This window comes from Cyrtonyx montezumae, unplaced genomic scaffold, assembly GCF_038088225.1.
Source record: "Cyrtonyx montezumae isolate F1298 unplaced genomic scaffold, pur_monq_1.0 scaffold_16, whole genome shotgun sequence".
NCBI classification, from domain to species: domain Eukaryota; kingdom Metazoa; phylum Chordata; class Aves; order Galliformes; family Odontophoridae; genus Cyrtonyx; species Cyrtonyx montezumae.
In genome coordinates, this window is record NW_027071892.1 from 9,370,606 (window position 1) to 9,386,454 (window position 15,849).

The 15,849-nt window shown below is 48.0% G+C and overlaps 1 protein-coding gene across 4 annotated transcripts in view; it reads left to right on the forward strand.

The window, feature by feature from the left end:
- PKD1 (polycystin 1, transient receptor potential channel interacting) overlaps positions 1–15,849 on the forward strand; it is an 81,603-nt gene that overhangs the window by 33,734 nt on the left and 32,020 nt on the right. For 2 of the 4 annotated variants that reach the window (XM_065732713.1, XM_065732715.1), the window contains exons 4-14: positions 1,442–1,611; positions 3,238–3,906; positions 4,222–4,405; positions 7,759–7,973; positions 9,270–9,382; positions 9,467–9,593; positions 11,197–11,474; positions 11,973–12,722; positions 13,817–13,948; positions 14,961–15,136; positions 15,554–15,687. In XM_065732713.1, the coding sequence (XP_065588785.1) occupies positions 1,442–1,611; positions 3,238–3,906; positions 4,222–4,405; positions 7,759–7,973; positions 9,270–9,382; positions 9,467–9,593; positions 11,197–11,474; positions 11,973–12,722; positions 13,817–13,948; positions 14,961–15,136; positions 15,554–15,687 (2,948 nt within the window). Of the gene's footprint in view, positions 1–216; positions 361–1,441; positions 1,612–3,237; positions 3,907–4,221; positions 4,406–7,758; positions 7,974–9,269; positions 9,383–9,466; positions 9,594–11,196; positions 11,475–11,972; positions 12,723–13,816; positions 13,949–14,960; positions 15,137–15,553; positions 15,688–15,849 lie in introns of all 4 variants that reach the window. The other 2 variants (XM_065732716.1, XM_065732714.1) reach the window with 2 other exon arrangements.

Below are 15,849 nucleotides of genomic sequence, written 5' to 3' on the forward strand. Positions count from 1 at the left end.
TGTGGCATGTTGAGAACTTGTGAGCATTAGGAAACACAGAGTTGGTGCAGGGAGCCTAAATCTGCTTGGCTGGTGGAGGGACAAGTACATACAATGACTCCCATCTTCTCATTACCAGGCCTCCCTGCTGTTACCTGTCCTCCTCTTTCCAGCTGCTGCTTCCTCATCCTCCTGCACCCTCTGCAGTTGCAGGACTCTCTCCAATTTCTTCCTCAGGCCGTATCCTGCTCTTGGATCCTGTTGGTGCCACTTGACCCTAAACTCCTCTCAGACTTTGCTTCTGTCTCCTGGATGCCTCAAATCTCTGCTGCTACGCTCTTGCCTCCTCTGCTTCTCTTCCACACCACCTCTGCTGAGATCGTTGTCTCCAGCCACACCCCTCGTTCCTGTTGTATGGTCACGGTCACACCTTGGGACCAGGGGACCTAATGAAAGGGCACTGACCTGCCACATGTGCGTCAAAGTCACTAGAAGTCACTTGAAGATCTTCTCCCTAAGCAATGCAGGTTCTTATGCTTATGATGATTTTTAATTGAAGTAATTAAAATATGTGTTGATATGTGAAGGATATGTGGCAAAGGGATGCCACACATTTTCAGGAGAGGTACGTGAAATCACAGCACAAAATGGCATTTCTGTATCTGGATGAGCCAAAGGATCAGCCCTGTGCTGTTTCTTAGCAAGCAAGAACAAAGCTCAGCTACACATTCTCCATGAAGACAAGGCACAAAGAGCATTGTCAGCTCTGCATTTTAGCTTGAAAATTGCACTGGAGAGACAGAAGGGATTCCTGCTGTGTCCAAGTGAGCCTGTCCCTGCTTAGGCTGGCCTGCAAAGTGGTACTTTCAGTATAAAAATCCTGGGTTCAGCCCCTGTGGCAGCCCAGCCCAGCTGGCGTCAGCTAAACAAACATCTTTCCATCTCTGTCCTGTTCGCAGCTGAATGCCAAAGGCTGTAATTTGGATCAAGCTTAGCTGCAATTAAAGTTTCCATCTTTTCATTAAACTGCCGCATGGAAAGATTATCATTGACTTTGCATTTCTTTTTTGACAGATCAATTTTATTCTCTTAGCTATTTTTTAATGGAGCTCTAAATAGTCTCCCTTAGCTGCAGAGGCTGCCATTACATCCAATGGCTGTTAGATGGCAGACTATTTTAAATATAAGATTGTGTCTGTAATTTGCTTCTAATTGCAACAATTATTTCTAGAGTGAAAAAAGTACTTGGAGTACTCGCCTAATTCTAGCCTCTAGAAAAATCATGTTAATTATTGCTTGATTCCCTATTCATTAGCTCCCCTAGCAGTTCTCTCTGAAGCATTTTGCTGGAGTTGCGCAGATGGGAACAGTGAGGGATCTGCACATTGCTGTAATTAACACTTAGCACATGCTTCCCATTGTCAAGGCAAGGCGTAACTTTTCTCTGATCTCCCTATTACAGAAACTTAAGTTGGAATCCATTTTTTTGTGACTGCAAACTTTCCTGGTTGCCCCGCTGGGTGGAAGACAGAAAAGTGACGGTTATCCAGGCATCAGATACACGATGTGCTCACCCTCCTGGGGTGGCAAACCTTTCTCTCTTCAGTGTTTCGTTCATCAATGCTACTTGTGGTAAGGAGGCACGATGGGCTGTTGGTGGGGAGGGAGGTGGAAAGCTTTAAGCAGCTGTCAGGTGGTTCTAGCTTTAGACTTCCATTCCCTCAAGCAGTTAACGGTCTGACTTCAAGCAGTGGTAGTTGGTGGGACCTGAGGACATAATTTGGATCTCTGCAGATGACAGCACTCCATGTCAAGGGTGTCATATAAACTGCCCTGATCTGCAGGCTGTCACCATCTCCTGGTGCATGTTTCTGCCTGCCTTATTCAGCACAAACACGGGGTGCTAGTTACTAGGCAGGTGGGGAGGAGCAGCCCTGAAAAAAACTGAATCCCCATCAAAGGTGGAGTGCTCCTCAAACAGCATCAGTCATCTCCATTGATGCAAGGAATGGGAACTGGTGGGAGCCAACTGAGCTGCCCAGCGAAGGGCAACATTCCTCAAAAGCCCAAGCCTAGCAGGTAGCTATTCTGCTTTCCTCACACATCACCCAGCAGCCCAGCACCACAGCAGTACACTGCTTACCTGCTGCAGGACTCGCTGCTGCTGTCATTCCCCTTGATAGTTAGATGTTCTCCTCTTCACATACCCCAGGCTAGTGTGGAAACAATAATGTAAGGCTGTTTTCTGGAGTAGCTCAGAGTAATGAGGATAGGCTGGGGAGAGCCTGCCAGCTACTGACAGTTGTTCCTAACATGCTGGGAGCTAAGGAATACATCTAGGCTGGTGTTGAAGATGGTTCCCATGTCATGGTTCTCCTCACAAGGGACTATTGTTAAGAAAAGTGACTTAGCATTTGCGGGAAGGCCATGGAGCAAGGCCGGACAGTTGGATGGATTCGATATGGGAAGATCACGCAAGGCCAGGGCTGTTGAGATGTTTGGGGGGAAATGTTGTAGCAACAAGCAGAAACACACAAGCAACTGTGACTGGTCTGCGTGGGCAGAGCTGGACAGGAGGCTAGGCCGTCCCAGCTGGGCTGTGGCTGTGCATGCTGCAGCATCCATGTGTATGTGTTCGGGGCAGGATGGTGTCCCACCCCTCACGAGCTGGTGGGGGAAAAACAGACTGCAGGGGACAAGCTGTTGCTCTGAGAAGGGCGTTGTTGTGACTGCCATCATAGTGCATGCCTGCATGACCATGCATGCATGCATTTGTGCTCCCTGCAGCCAGGTACACATTGTTTCTGTACATCTGTACCATCTGTACACATTATATACGTGCATCCTTCTGCACCACTCAGACTGTGCAGCATTGCCCTCCTTTTTAGCAGCATGTTTTGCTTGCCAGTAGGTGGGAAGCTCTTGGCTGTCTGCACGGTGGAAGGTGGTTGCTGTGTCTGCCCACTCCAGCATGGGCCTGGGGCATTTCCCCCATACCCTACTGTGCTGCTTACCCAGCTGTGTTTGGTTACGAGTTTGTTACTGGAAGTGAAATATGCTGCACCAGCCCAAGCCATAGTACAACCAAAGGCCAACATTTTCCCCTAGTCTTAGTTGGTGCACACCCCTTTGGGCTCCTTTGGAGGTAGCTCAAAGCAGCTCTTTGTCCTGTGGTGTGTCCTGGGTGGTGTCTCTTTGTCACATCGAGCCATGGCTTCAGTGTCTGTTTGCAAGAGAATCTTCTGTTCTGTCCTGCAGGAGCTCAATATGTCACATGCCTGACAAGCAACCACACGGGTGAGGCTGAACTTGTCATCCTCTTCACATCTTCTCACCCTGGGAACCTCACTGAGGAGACCTGCAGTGCCCTCTGTTATGCTGAAGACCAGGAATATGGAGGTTTCAGCCCCCAGGGGCAATGTCTGTGTGGTACTGCCCACGAACCAAACTCTTCTTCCAGTTGTTTGCTGTTTTGCACTGAGCATTCATCTGGGCAGGCCTGTGGTGGCCCATCCCTCATCCACTTTCCCTTCCAAGCACAGCTGTCTGTGTCTTTCATAGGACTCAAGCCCCGGTATGGCCTACACCAGGCTGTGCTCTTCAATGTCAGTATTCCAATTGCTGTCAGCACTTTAATGTGGGAGTTTGGGGACGAAACAGAGGTTCTCAACACCACTGGAAATGTAGCTGTCCACACGTTTGTCTTACCTGGGCAGTACAATGTCACCGCCACTCTCTTTGTGGGTACCAAAGTCTCATATGTGCAGGCAGAAATTGAGGTGGTGGCGTCACCCCAACAGTTAGAACTGCTGTGTCCTTCCTTGATCAAGACAAATGAGAGCCTGGATATAAGGATCCGCAACAGAGGTGGCACTGGCCTCACAGTGTTATATGGAATCACAGCAGAGTCTGGAGAGCTGGGCAGAGGTAAGCACGGTTGTCTAGGAGGCCAGTGGGTGCTGGGCAGAGGAGGGGGTGTCACAGGGTCCTGGAGCTACCCTCTCTGTTTCTTCCAAGTGAGGAGGAAGGGATGACTCCTTTGGGTGCTTTTTCACTCCTGTGCTTTGCCTATGCTGACCAGGCAGTGCTTTGTATTGTGCTCTGTACTGTGCTGTACCAACAGTGCAGCTCAGCAGTGAATGGGATTTAGCAGCATTGAGAGATTGGGAGCCTTGCTCCTGAGACTGAAATGTATGGGCCCATAAGGAGGGCATCATGCTTATGTTTTTTTACCTCATGCAGCAGTTCACCCCATGTGTCCCCACGATGGCTTGGTCTTCCCGGGCAACAATCACTGCTATCAGCTGGTGGTGGAGAAGGCTGAGTGGCTGGAGGCCCAGCAGCACTGCCAGGAGCATGGCAATGGAGAGCTGGCTTTTGTGAGCAGCCCCGAGATCCAGAGCTTCCTGGTCACTCATGTCATCAGGTAAGTGAGGGGAATGAGGGTTAAGATTTGAGTGAGTGTTAAGATTTACCTGCTCCTAGAATGGGGCCTGAAGAAGGAAGAGCCCAGCAGCAAGCAGCTCTCTGCAGCCAGTCAGGCTGGAAGGACACGTGGGTCCAAGCTGAGTGCGGTACAGCACAGGACAAGGTTGTGAGCAAAAAGGAGGAACTGGCAAACTTGAGCCTTTGCTGTGCTTAACTCCTTTGCTTAGAGGCTGTGGAGGAAAGAAGATGAAAGGGGCAGAAAGACGGGGAGTCAAAACTGGAGTCTGTGGGATTGCTGCTGGTGGGCACCTGGCAGACTGTGTTTGTGCCTTTGGGTGCCCCTGAACTGAGACAGAGTGCAGGGTCAAGATCAGGAAGAGCTGGGCTGAGCAGACATTCCACCCAGGGGTCCAGCACTATTTGCAGACTCAACCTGGTCAGTGGAGAGACAGGTGCTGGTGTCTGCAGGGTGCTCAGCTGCCAAGCAGGACTGGAAAGTGACCTTATAACCAGCTCCCTTGGTCAGCAGAGTCACAGCTGGGTCATCTGGTATGGGACACTGTGACATCCAGCAGCTGCTCTTGCCGAGCACAAGCCAGTGCTGTAATCCTGCCTGGGAATCTCACATCCTCCTGGACACACGACTGCAGCCTGAAGCCCAGACCACTTCCCCTCTCCTTTTGCATCTTGAGAAGGAGCAGTGCTCCTCTCTGGCTCCAGAAACATCCGTTACACGTCAGGACTTGGGCTTTATAAAAAAACAATGCAAAAAGTGTCAGCCTTTAGTTATATGGACCTCTCCAAGTGCCCTTTCTGCAACCAGACAGCATGTGGAGAAAATGAACAGGAGAGCTAGTAGAGCCTGACAAGCTTTTGTCAGCGCTCCCACGTGCAGATGTTGGAGATGGCCAGATAATAAATGTGACCCAGAAAGCACATGAAAGGAGTAGCTGTGTGTGACATTGTCTTTGAATGGGCCTGATAGAGAGCTGACAGCCCTTCTCCCCAAGTGTCATTGCCTTGTTCCCTTTGCTCTGGGCTCCATGTTGAGATCACAAATGTGATCCCTGTTCTGGAGGAGTCTGTCCTGGCCACTCAGTGCGCTGATTTATCAGGCGTTGCGTGCAAGGCTTTTGATGGAGTGCAGCACAAGGAAATCATGAGACCTCAGAGGAGAACGAGCCGCCCAAGCTGTTTCCCAGCTGCTGCCCCACATTGTTCTCTTCCTCAGTCCCCTTTATTTCATCTATTTATTTTATTAATCCATTCAGATAAACATGAATGAGATGGTTCCAGGATGCGATTTCCCTGGTGATAAAAGACAAATCAAGTGAGCCGTGGGTTTTTGGAACATGAAGCATCCATAGTTTCTTGTGGGAAAATGACAGCAGCAGAAGTCTGTTTCCCATTAGAGCACGCGCCACAAGGACCGCTCTCTTTTCTCTATCGCTTGGTGACTTCCCCAGGAGCAGTACGTGTTGAACTGGTCCCTTCTCCTCCTCCAGAAGCAGAGTACTTCAGTCCACACCCCTCTAAGAGACCCACTTTCCCCTTGGAGGCAGTGCAGGGAGCTCCTCTCCCCTTTCAGGCCTCCTCAGACTTCGTTCTTATCCTACTGCCCCAAGGAAGGCAGCTTGTTCCTTCCCCAGAGGGACACCCACATCTTCCTTCAGAGCAGGGTGTTGCCCTCTCCATTGAGCCCCCTTGTTCTTCTCTGCAAAGTAATGTGCCAACCCACGGGGCAAGGATGGGAAGCAATCCTGCCAGCCTTTTCCTTTTTTTTTTTTTTTTTTTCCTTATGACTTGTGCTTAGATCATAGCTGGAATTAGAAAAGGAAAAACTCTATTGGGTTTTACTGATGGCAGCAAGCAGGCGGTTTCCTAGGCCATTCTCCCTAATCCTCTGCCAGTGGTTCGGGAGCAGAGCACAGCGGTTATTTATTTTTTAATCTTATTTGCAATGAAAACTACTGATTCACAGAACAGCTATTTTCGTTGTCATTTTTCAGCATGACCTCATTAATCATTTCATCTGGCATGAACCTAGTGGTAGAGAGACACCAGTTGTCTCCCTTGTGTGCTCCTTGCTGAGCAGCTGTACCAGGCCGTGTGTGCATTGGAGCAGAGGGGTAAGGCAATGCAGAAAGCGTGCAGGACAGAACATGGGGAAGAAGTAGGGGGTTCTGGAGGTTGCATACTGAGGCTGTTCTCCCCAGAAGTTAATGTGGAACAAATGCCTCACTTTCTGCTGGGCGCGATTAGAAACAGTTGTCCAGGCTGTTTGTGGCTATGAAAGACCACTCAGCACTTTCCACCAGAATCTCTGCTGGGTTTCAGCCAGTTTCCAGCTGTGGAAGGGACATGTCATTTTCCTAAAATGATCCTGGCAGTTTCTCTTGTATATGGGGTTCTTTTTGCTGCAGAGCTTTGGCCACTGCTGCTTTCCCTGCTGCATTTCTGCCTTTCAGTGGTGACTGAGGAGTTTGTTATCTCCTAGCATCGGCATGGAAGGTCCCCCAGGTTGAACAGGAGCTCCTGTAACTGGCACCATCTGAAGTTTAATCTTGCCCAGGTGCTAGTTTCACTTGCAGTGGAGAATCGGCCAGTGGCAAATTCCACAGGTCTCCAGAAGCGAAACAAAAGCTTTCTGAAAGATGCAGGTTTCTTCAGACAGTTTATTAGAATCACAATATTCCTCTTAAGTCATGACAGTATGGGCTTAAAAACGCCTGAGGAGGTCGTTTAAACTCTAATGCAGGCAGGCTATTTCAACAATCCACTCTTCTAACAGGATCTGAGTTTGAAGTCAACCTGTAGATACTTAATTTGCAGATAATCCTGCTTAGCCATGTTACACTGTGTTTGCTCAGCTACAGAGAGCTGCTGCCAGCCCTTCCAGCCCCATCCCTCTGGGCAGACTCGACCTATAGACCAGAGATTTTCAAGGGTCTGAATCAGCTGTGCAGGGATCCCCGTGAGCTCTTTCTCCTTCCCAGCTCTGTTCCACTGTAGTATACTGTAGTGCTGACATTGATGGCTCTCTCCAGATCCTTTTGGTTTAGCTCTCCTCTCAGTACATCAGAGGGCAGCTGGCTTTCTGTAACCTGCAGATAAGAGATCTGATCAGTTTGTAGAAAGAGGGATGGTGTACCATCTGGTGGCAAAATGTATTAAAAAATCCTTTAGTAACTAAAAGGCTCCTTTAAATGCAGTGTGTGACACACAAATGGAGCCGTTGTTAAGATTATTATTCTCATAGGGAACCATAGATGGCATCTGTCCCAGATCTTTCTAATACTCATAATTTCCTGAAATCCACCCCCCTTTTTTTTATTATTTCTTTTTTTGAAGGAGCCTTGATGTCTGGATTGGATTCAATGATTTTGCAAGCACTGGAGCACAGCAAAGAGGCGAAGGATTTAATATAGAGAGCTGTCAGAACTGGCTTCCAGGAGAACCCCATCCATCCAATGCTGATCACTGTGTCCGGATGGGCCCAACAGGCCAGTGTAACACAGACCTGTGCATGGCCAAGCACAGCTATGTGTGCGAGTACAAGCCAAGAGGTGGGCTCTGCTTCTCTCCTACTCTCAGCTGGCATCATGGCCAGGCAGGTCTGTTGGTATGTGCCAAGGAAAAATAGGTCTGTGAGAGAGGGCTGTCCAAACCGTTGCCCCAGGTCAAGTGGGACCAGCAGCAACCACAATATTCCCATTGTGAAGAATTTGGCCCACCCCAATCTTTGCCATAAAGATAAGTGGAGAAAGGAGTGAAGCTTTGATGTGGAGCTCTGGTGTTGTTTGAGGGGTCTATTGCTGCATAGGTCTAAGGCTGTGGTAACTGCCATGCTGACTTCTATTGTCTTTCTGTGTTATTTGTAGTCAGTTGCTGGGGTATTGTGATTTAAGAGGCTGTAGAGCCTCGAAGATTATTATGTGAGCTTTTAAATGGTATATAATATGGTGTGCAAGTGTATACAGCATCCCAAATCTGGTTTGGCAGAGTAGAAATAGAAGTTAAGTGGGGTTTAAAACAAAGGGTCAGTTTTGATCCACTAAACTAAGGCTGAAAGAGATAAATCAGCATCTGTTAACTTGTTGGTCAGCATCAACCTACTTTCCTCATCTGGCCCTGCCCAGTGAGGTACAAAGGCTGTTTCCAGAGATAGACTGGGCAGGTGTTGGTCCTTTGCACTGTTTTGAGGACGCTGTTTCAGAGAGGATGTCAGGTGAAGAGTCAGTTCCTGCATCTTGGGCAGCCACCTCCCCAGTGCAGCAAGGTGTATGGTGAGTGGAATGACTGGAAAATACATTCTCACCTTCCAGAAAACTCTAATGCAGCAGGGGGATGTCAGGAGAAAGATGGAGAAGTGGGAAGAACAGTGAATACAGGATGTGATTTAGGTAAGAAGGAGAAGTCAGATCTGGGAAGAGAGCCCACTGGCCCTGGTGGGAGGAACAGCATCAGCTGGTTGTGCTCAGTCTCCAGAGCCTGACCTGGCTGTGATGGAACCAGAGCTGTTTGCCAGTGATGGAAACCAGCTGGGCCTGGTCATATTTCCCACGAGGGGGACAGGGGGTATGGGGAGTGCATTCAAAAGCAGTTTGTGGGGTGTTGGAAGGAGGAAGTATTGACAGAGCTCCTACTAGTAAAGTTGCTGCTTATACCTGTAAGAGGATGCTATTTGCAGCATTACAGTAGTTGCTTCTCTAGTAAAGTTCTAGTTACAGATTTTTTAGTGGTCCTAGCCCTGCTAACACCTCTCTTGTGTGGTATGAACAAACATAAGCATCATGGGGGGAGATAGCTTCAGGCCCTAATGATTCTCATGGGCTTTCTTCAAATACTTCCTTTGCAAACAGGAGTTATCTTAAATGCTGAAAACTTCTTTGTGGGAGACCCTGTGTTTGACACACACGTGGCTGCAAAAAACATGATAGAAGATGTGCTGTCATCTCCACTGCAAGCTGGGGAGGTAAGCAGGGCTTGATCATCCTACTGCTGCAGAAAGAGTCCAGGAAGATGCAGGTAGGTGAGAGAGTTTTGTTTTGCTTTGCAGGTGATGGTGTTCCCTGAGCTGGCATTCAGGCACGAGGGATATTTGTCTGCCCTGGAGTTTGTGACACAAGAGCTGCCTCAGCCCATTCAAGTGAGGTTTCAGGTGCATAGACCAATAGATGGAAAAGGTGAGACGTCTCTTCTAAACACTTTTGGTATTGTTAGAGCAGATACCCCAAGGGAATGTGTATGTGGCTTTCATGTGGCTCTCTGTCTTCAAAGCAGAAGCTTTGAAGCCTTAAAGGATTAGAGATTTGGTTCTGTGTTTTGTGGAGTCTCAAGTGCAAAATTTGTGGGTGTAGTTGGACAGACTGGGGTTGCTTTTTAGAAGTAGGTGTCCTGGAGAACTGAACAGGGGGAGAAATTGAGTGGGTGAACTTCACATCAACCTGGCAGTTTAGAAGGGGACAGAGCCCCAACTGCATGGATCAAAGCCAGAGATCAAAGCAGCTCTGTTGGAGCCAACCAGAACAGCTGAAGAAGAGAATTCTGGATGGAGAGGTGGTCCTAGAGGAGCAATGACCTGTGAATGGCCAATGGTTCATGACCAATCAAGAGCTGAGGAACCAAATAATGGCTCTTCATCAGTTATGAAAGTCTGGTTAGTGGTGGTTTAACAATGAGGACTGCAAATTCTTGACCTGTGCCTGTGACAGGGATGGTACAGAGGGACAAACTCCCCTTGGCTGCCAGATGACTGCATTGCTGGAAGTGTCTCCTCTCCTATTGCTTCTGTGACCGAAATCTTAAAACGGGAGCACTTTTCTTCTTCAGAAGCCCTGGGGTATATCCAGTTTTCTTTGTGGTTGTCACTAATTAGCCACTCTTGCTCTCCTGAACCTTTGTGTGACAACAGTTTTGGGCACATTTGTCCACCGTTTCTGACTTAGAATATTTGAACCAGATATCAAATTCAGAGGTGGTAGTTATAGAAGTACAGGGTCTTGTGTTTCTCTGTTTAGTTTAAGCTGACCAGCAGCTGCAACTTAGGAATGATACTTCTTCCCCACGAGGATCCCAAGTAGTAACAGTGCCAATATGGCATTGTTACCTGTCTCCATGCATCAAGAATAATGAGTGTTTGAAATGTGTGTAGAAGGAAATTAACCTTCTGAGCTGTACTTCTATGCTTTGGGAAGACATGATATGTCTGAAGGGAATGTGTTCTGGTCCATCTGGCCCCACAGGTTAACGAAGAAGAATATTTTCTTGAGTCTATTTGTTCCTGATGGATGAGATGATCTAATAAGCCTTTTATTCCTTGTACAACAGCTCAATACTTGCAATTTTGGCAACATTTAATTTTGCTGCGGATTTTTTGCTGTAGCCATATAGTTGGCTGGTTACAAAAGGGTATCTTTTGACACTGAAAAACTGATACTTAAACATGGAAACATTAATTTAAGAAGAGTTATTTAATGTGTTTTCAGTGTCAAAGCCAGCTCTGCTTTTGCTTGGACTAGCTTTCACTTGAACATAGATCTCTTTTAGATTGCAAATTGGCGCATTCTCCCTGGAAAAGAGACTAACTTTGTTTTTAACAGTCTTTGTGCCTTTGTGAAATTTCTCTCTCTCTCTTTTGACTTGTGTAGCACCAGAATGCACTGCAGCTTTTACAGAGTGGAGTCAACATCAGTCACAGGGAAAAGAATATGGTGAAGCTAAGTAGAATTGCACTGGAAGTATTGCCTGTTAAAATGGTAATCTTTGCTTTCTCTTCACCTCTTCCAGAGTACCAGCAGGGGCAAAATGCTACAGAACCATTTCCTACGTCACAGGATGATGGGAACTATACTGTAGTTGAATGTCCTCCTGGCTTCCAGTGGTGTCATTTGACTAATTTGTGCTCATCAGTAAACAACTGCTGCAACACGACAGAGTGTGCCAACAGTTCTTTTGCCAGCAGCCCAATTCCTGCGTCCTCTCAGCACAATGGAAGCCAGATCAGCTATGAACTCGTCAAGGAATTTCTCTTTACAATACCAGCTGGCCCTTCTTCCCCTTATCTGGTCAGTTCTTATTAGCTGCTGTAACTAGTGAATAGGTGTGGCAGTTTTCTCTGAGTGCTCTGGGCAAATTAAGAATTGCCCCCCGTCTGCAGATGGAGAAGCTAAAGTCCATTCATATGAAATGGCTCACCCAGGGAATACTTGGCAGGTCTGGCACAGAGCTCATGCCACCACTTTCTGTCTTCCTCTCTGTGAGCTGTGGTAACACCACCACAATAGTACAGTTAGTCAAAAGGCTGTGTGGATGCTTTGGGCTATTCCCATTGCACTTGAGAAGTGGAGATAGAGCATAAAGCTGACTTCCATGTTAGAATATTTGGTTCAGAGTAGCCAAGGAGAACAGCAGAGTGTTGAAATGTTTCTGCATGCAGTGTATGGATCTGTGGTTTTTCTGTGAGTTTGCTCATGGCAGTAAATCCAGCTTTGCCCAGGCAAGAGTTGGGTGCTGAGTGCTCTGATGTTCACGCAGCAAACCAAAAATGTCTTCTCTCCCTGCAGGTCACGTTCAGCAAAGAAGATATTTTTGTGAGGGCCAAGGATGTCTTGAGTATCCAGCACAGTGCAGGCTTGGGCTCATTCCTCCAGTGCCAACCGAGTACCACATCGCCTTTCAGAACCAGTTTTTTTAGTACAAACTCTTCAGATTGGACACTTGGGCTCCCTTCTGGCTCCATCAGTGCCACCTGGATCCATAACACTGTTTGCTCTCTCCGAGTTCGCTATGCCAAGGAGCAGCTGGTCCCAGTGATCAGCCCCAAGAATGCAGGACTAGCACATCCAGGACTTTACACAGTCAGAGCCAGTGTGGACAACGGGATCTTCAGTGCCAATCTGTCGTGCAATTTTTGGGTCACTTCCTGGGTGTCAGGCCTGCGTGTTGTCCACCCGGTTCCTCAAGGTGGCAAGGTGTACGTACCATCCAACCACGTCACCCTGGTGGTCAAAATCTCTTCGGGGGTGAATGCAACAGCTCGCTGGCTGGGAGACAACCACACCTTCCCCTTCGAAGGGGCCTGCCCACTCTCTATTGCACCACTGACATCAGACTGTGCCAGGGAGAACAATGACACCTGGTTTGCTGTGGTCAGCCTGAGTGGCCTCAAGGAGGGGCCAAGTACCCACATACTTGTTGCAGAGAATGCCATCAGCTCCCAGAACATCACCATCACAGTAAAAGTGGAACAGCCTATCCGTGGGCTGAGGGCCACCCCTGACCCTGAGAGCAGAGTCCTGCTAAATACACGAGTGGTGAGTAGTCAGTGCTGCTTTTACTTAATGATTTTTAGCCTCTACTGCTGGTGGTGTGGGTTTGACTCAAGAGGAGGACTAGGGCTGTGTTCCACACGGGGTCAGGGCGTAGCACTGCTTGCTGCTAAGCGCTGGCTCGTGAGCCATGCAGTCAGCACTGCTCTGGTACGTGCATGTGGCAAAAACCACTCATGCTCTCTGGCAGGGAAGCAGCTCAGCTGTACGCTCACTTGAATTCCCTCAGAGGTAAGGCAGCGCTTCCTGCGAAGGCAATACTAGCTTTTCATTTTCACAGGGATTTGATTGGAAAATTGATGGGTTTATCAGAGGCCAGTGCTTACCTTGTTTTGACCTGTCAAAATAGTTTATTCCTTTAGGCATTTTGATTTCCTCTACTAAATCCTTACACCAGCTCACAGAAGCTATAGACACATTTCATCCATCCATCAGAGGCTTGGACTTGCTCTGATGTCTTCAGTCTGTTTTTTCCCCTCAAATCCCTTGTCCCCAGAGCTACAGCCAAGCCCTGAGAACCTGTTTAAAAACTGCCCATCATTATCTGTGAAGCACTGCATTCAGTTTCTGGCTGCTTATGGCAGAATTCTGTGCCTGCAATGCCTGTTAGTCTCACGCTCCCTGCTCAAGAGGTACTGTAGGATTAGAGAACTTACCCTGCCCAGCGCAATGCAACCATTTCAGCCTTTGAATCAGGAAGCATCCGTGGACGAGGGGCAGAGACTGAGTTTGCAGGTGTAGGTAAAGCTGAGTTATTTCTACAAAGATCTCAGAAAGTTTGTTTTTTTTAGCAAGAAAGAGACCTGACCCCAAAAACAGAGCACTTGGATGTGAGAGCAGGAAATATGGCTTGTGTTCCCAGCTTTGCTGTTGGGTTTATGGAGTCAGGATCTGCATTGCTCTGTCAGTGCAAAGTCACAGGTGATCCTGCACCTGTGTCACGCTCTGAGAGCACTGTCTTATGGGTGTGTGATGCCTCCCAGTCTGGCTCTGCTCCTTCTCCAGTCCATCTGGAGATCTGGGAAGCACTGTGCATGCTTTTCCCTTGCACTAGTATAAAATGTCCTCATGCCTTTCAGAGCTATGTCCCTGTGATGGAAGCCGGGTCAGATGTGACTTTCCGATGGACGGTAGATGATAAACCATCTTTCACTTTTTACAATGTTGTCTTCAACGTTATCTACCAAAGCCCAGCTGTGTACAAGCTTTCGGTAAGCCGAAATACCATAATACCACCTTAATCCTGGGTTTCCATTTCACAAGCTAAGCAGGAAAAGGAGTAGGGAGAGAAGGCAGCAGAGCTTTCTGCAGACAGCCTGCCCCATTCAGGAGCTAGTGCAGTCCATGCCATGTGCTGCAGTTGAGCTGAGGAGATTTTCACTGTGCTCCTAACAAGCTAATCTGCCGTTCCTTGCAAATGCACATAGTGAGTTTCTTATGGCTTCCTTTCCTGCTGACTTCTCTGTCTTTCTTTACCTTCTCCTTTTTTCTCCATGTTCTCCCTTCTGGTCGTGGAACATCTGTCCTTTTTTCTTCCCAGCAAGAATGAGGCAGTGAGTCCCACAGCAGGGTGCTGCCCACTGCTTTGGCACACAGGAGATGTGCGTTCGGAACCAGGCAGGGATAGAATTTAAATGTAAGATTTTCATAGCCAGGACAGAGCTTCTGCCACAAGCTCTTCTGGTCTCTGTCCCGTCTGCTTTCTTCTAGCGCAGTCAGGAGCACCAGAAGAAGGATAGAGCAAAAAGTCTGGACAGAGGAAAGTATCTCTTGTGGAACAGGAGTTTACCCCTGGCCAGAACACCTTTCTGGTTCTTGCTATGTACTGCCATGCAGAGTCTTTGTCTGGCTAAAGGCTGCTTAATACATTTGCAGGATGACTAGTGGCTGGATAGACACCAGCCCTAGCTCTGAAGGCACGCTTGCACTAATTTTCTGCGTGCTGCACTGTGCTGACAAGTCCTTCCTTGGACTAGTATAGCATCAAAGGTGTGGGCCTAGCAAGAAGTGGCTTTGCGAGATAGGTGACCTTCCAGTCTGTGCTGCTTTCCAGAGCCTTTCAGGCTATTGCTTCTGCCTCCCTGTCCCACAGGCTACTCTTCTCTGACCTAACCTGGTGCCTGCCTGGGGGGATCTCTTCCACACAATGAAGCCCCACTCTGAGGAGAGGGCATCATGGCAAGGAGATTCCAAGTGCGTTCTTTGTCCCACTGTCCTCCCCAGCTCACCGCCTCCAACCACGTCAGTAACTTTACAGTCAACTACAATGTCACGGTGGAGATGATGAATAAGATGAAGAACCTGACTGTGCTGGGCGTCCTGCCGGTCCTCCCTCAAAACAGCACCGTGGAGTTTACAGCAAGAGTTCAGGTTGATTCAGCTGTGGATGCTGTATTCCTGTGAGTCCTTTGCAAGTTGCCTGAACGTAGGATCTTGCTGTGCCTGGCTTACCAGCCTTGCCTGTGGTCTTTCTTCTCTCTGGGACAGTTGATTTCAAGTGTCCCTTTCTTCCTCTGCTGTCTAGGTAGTCCCTGGAAATCTGATTCAGTCACACTGTTTGAGACCTGTAATTGAAGCCTGAAATAATTTTCTTTTAAAGGATTTCAATGTTGCTTCAATATTCACTATCTCTTCTTTTTAGCAGTGCTGTGCTCCTCCAACAGCCATGGTTCTGCAGCATTGGTATAGCTACTTCTTTGATATTTGGCATTACACTTCCTATGTTTTTGTTTTTTTTTAACCCCAGCCTAGTGCCTGAAAGACTCAGGCTTGGGGCTGTTGTGGTATAGTGCAACACAGTCTGTCTGTTTCTCCAGGTGGGATTTTGGAGATGGTATCCAGGAGACATACCAGTTCACACCTCCCTACAACAAGTCTTTCCTTGTTCCTGATCCTAGTGTCCACGAGGTTATAATTGAGCACAATGTGTCACACATCTATGAATACCCAGGTATGCTCAGGCTGGTTTTTTAGGGAAGAAAGAACTCAGATGTTTTTGTTTCATGGGTGTCACAAGACACCTTCAAATAACACAATAGTCTTGAAATCATTACCTTATACCTGAGCAAACTGCCAGGGCGATTGGAAGTCTCTAGCAGTTGCCATTGTCTAT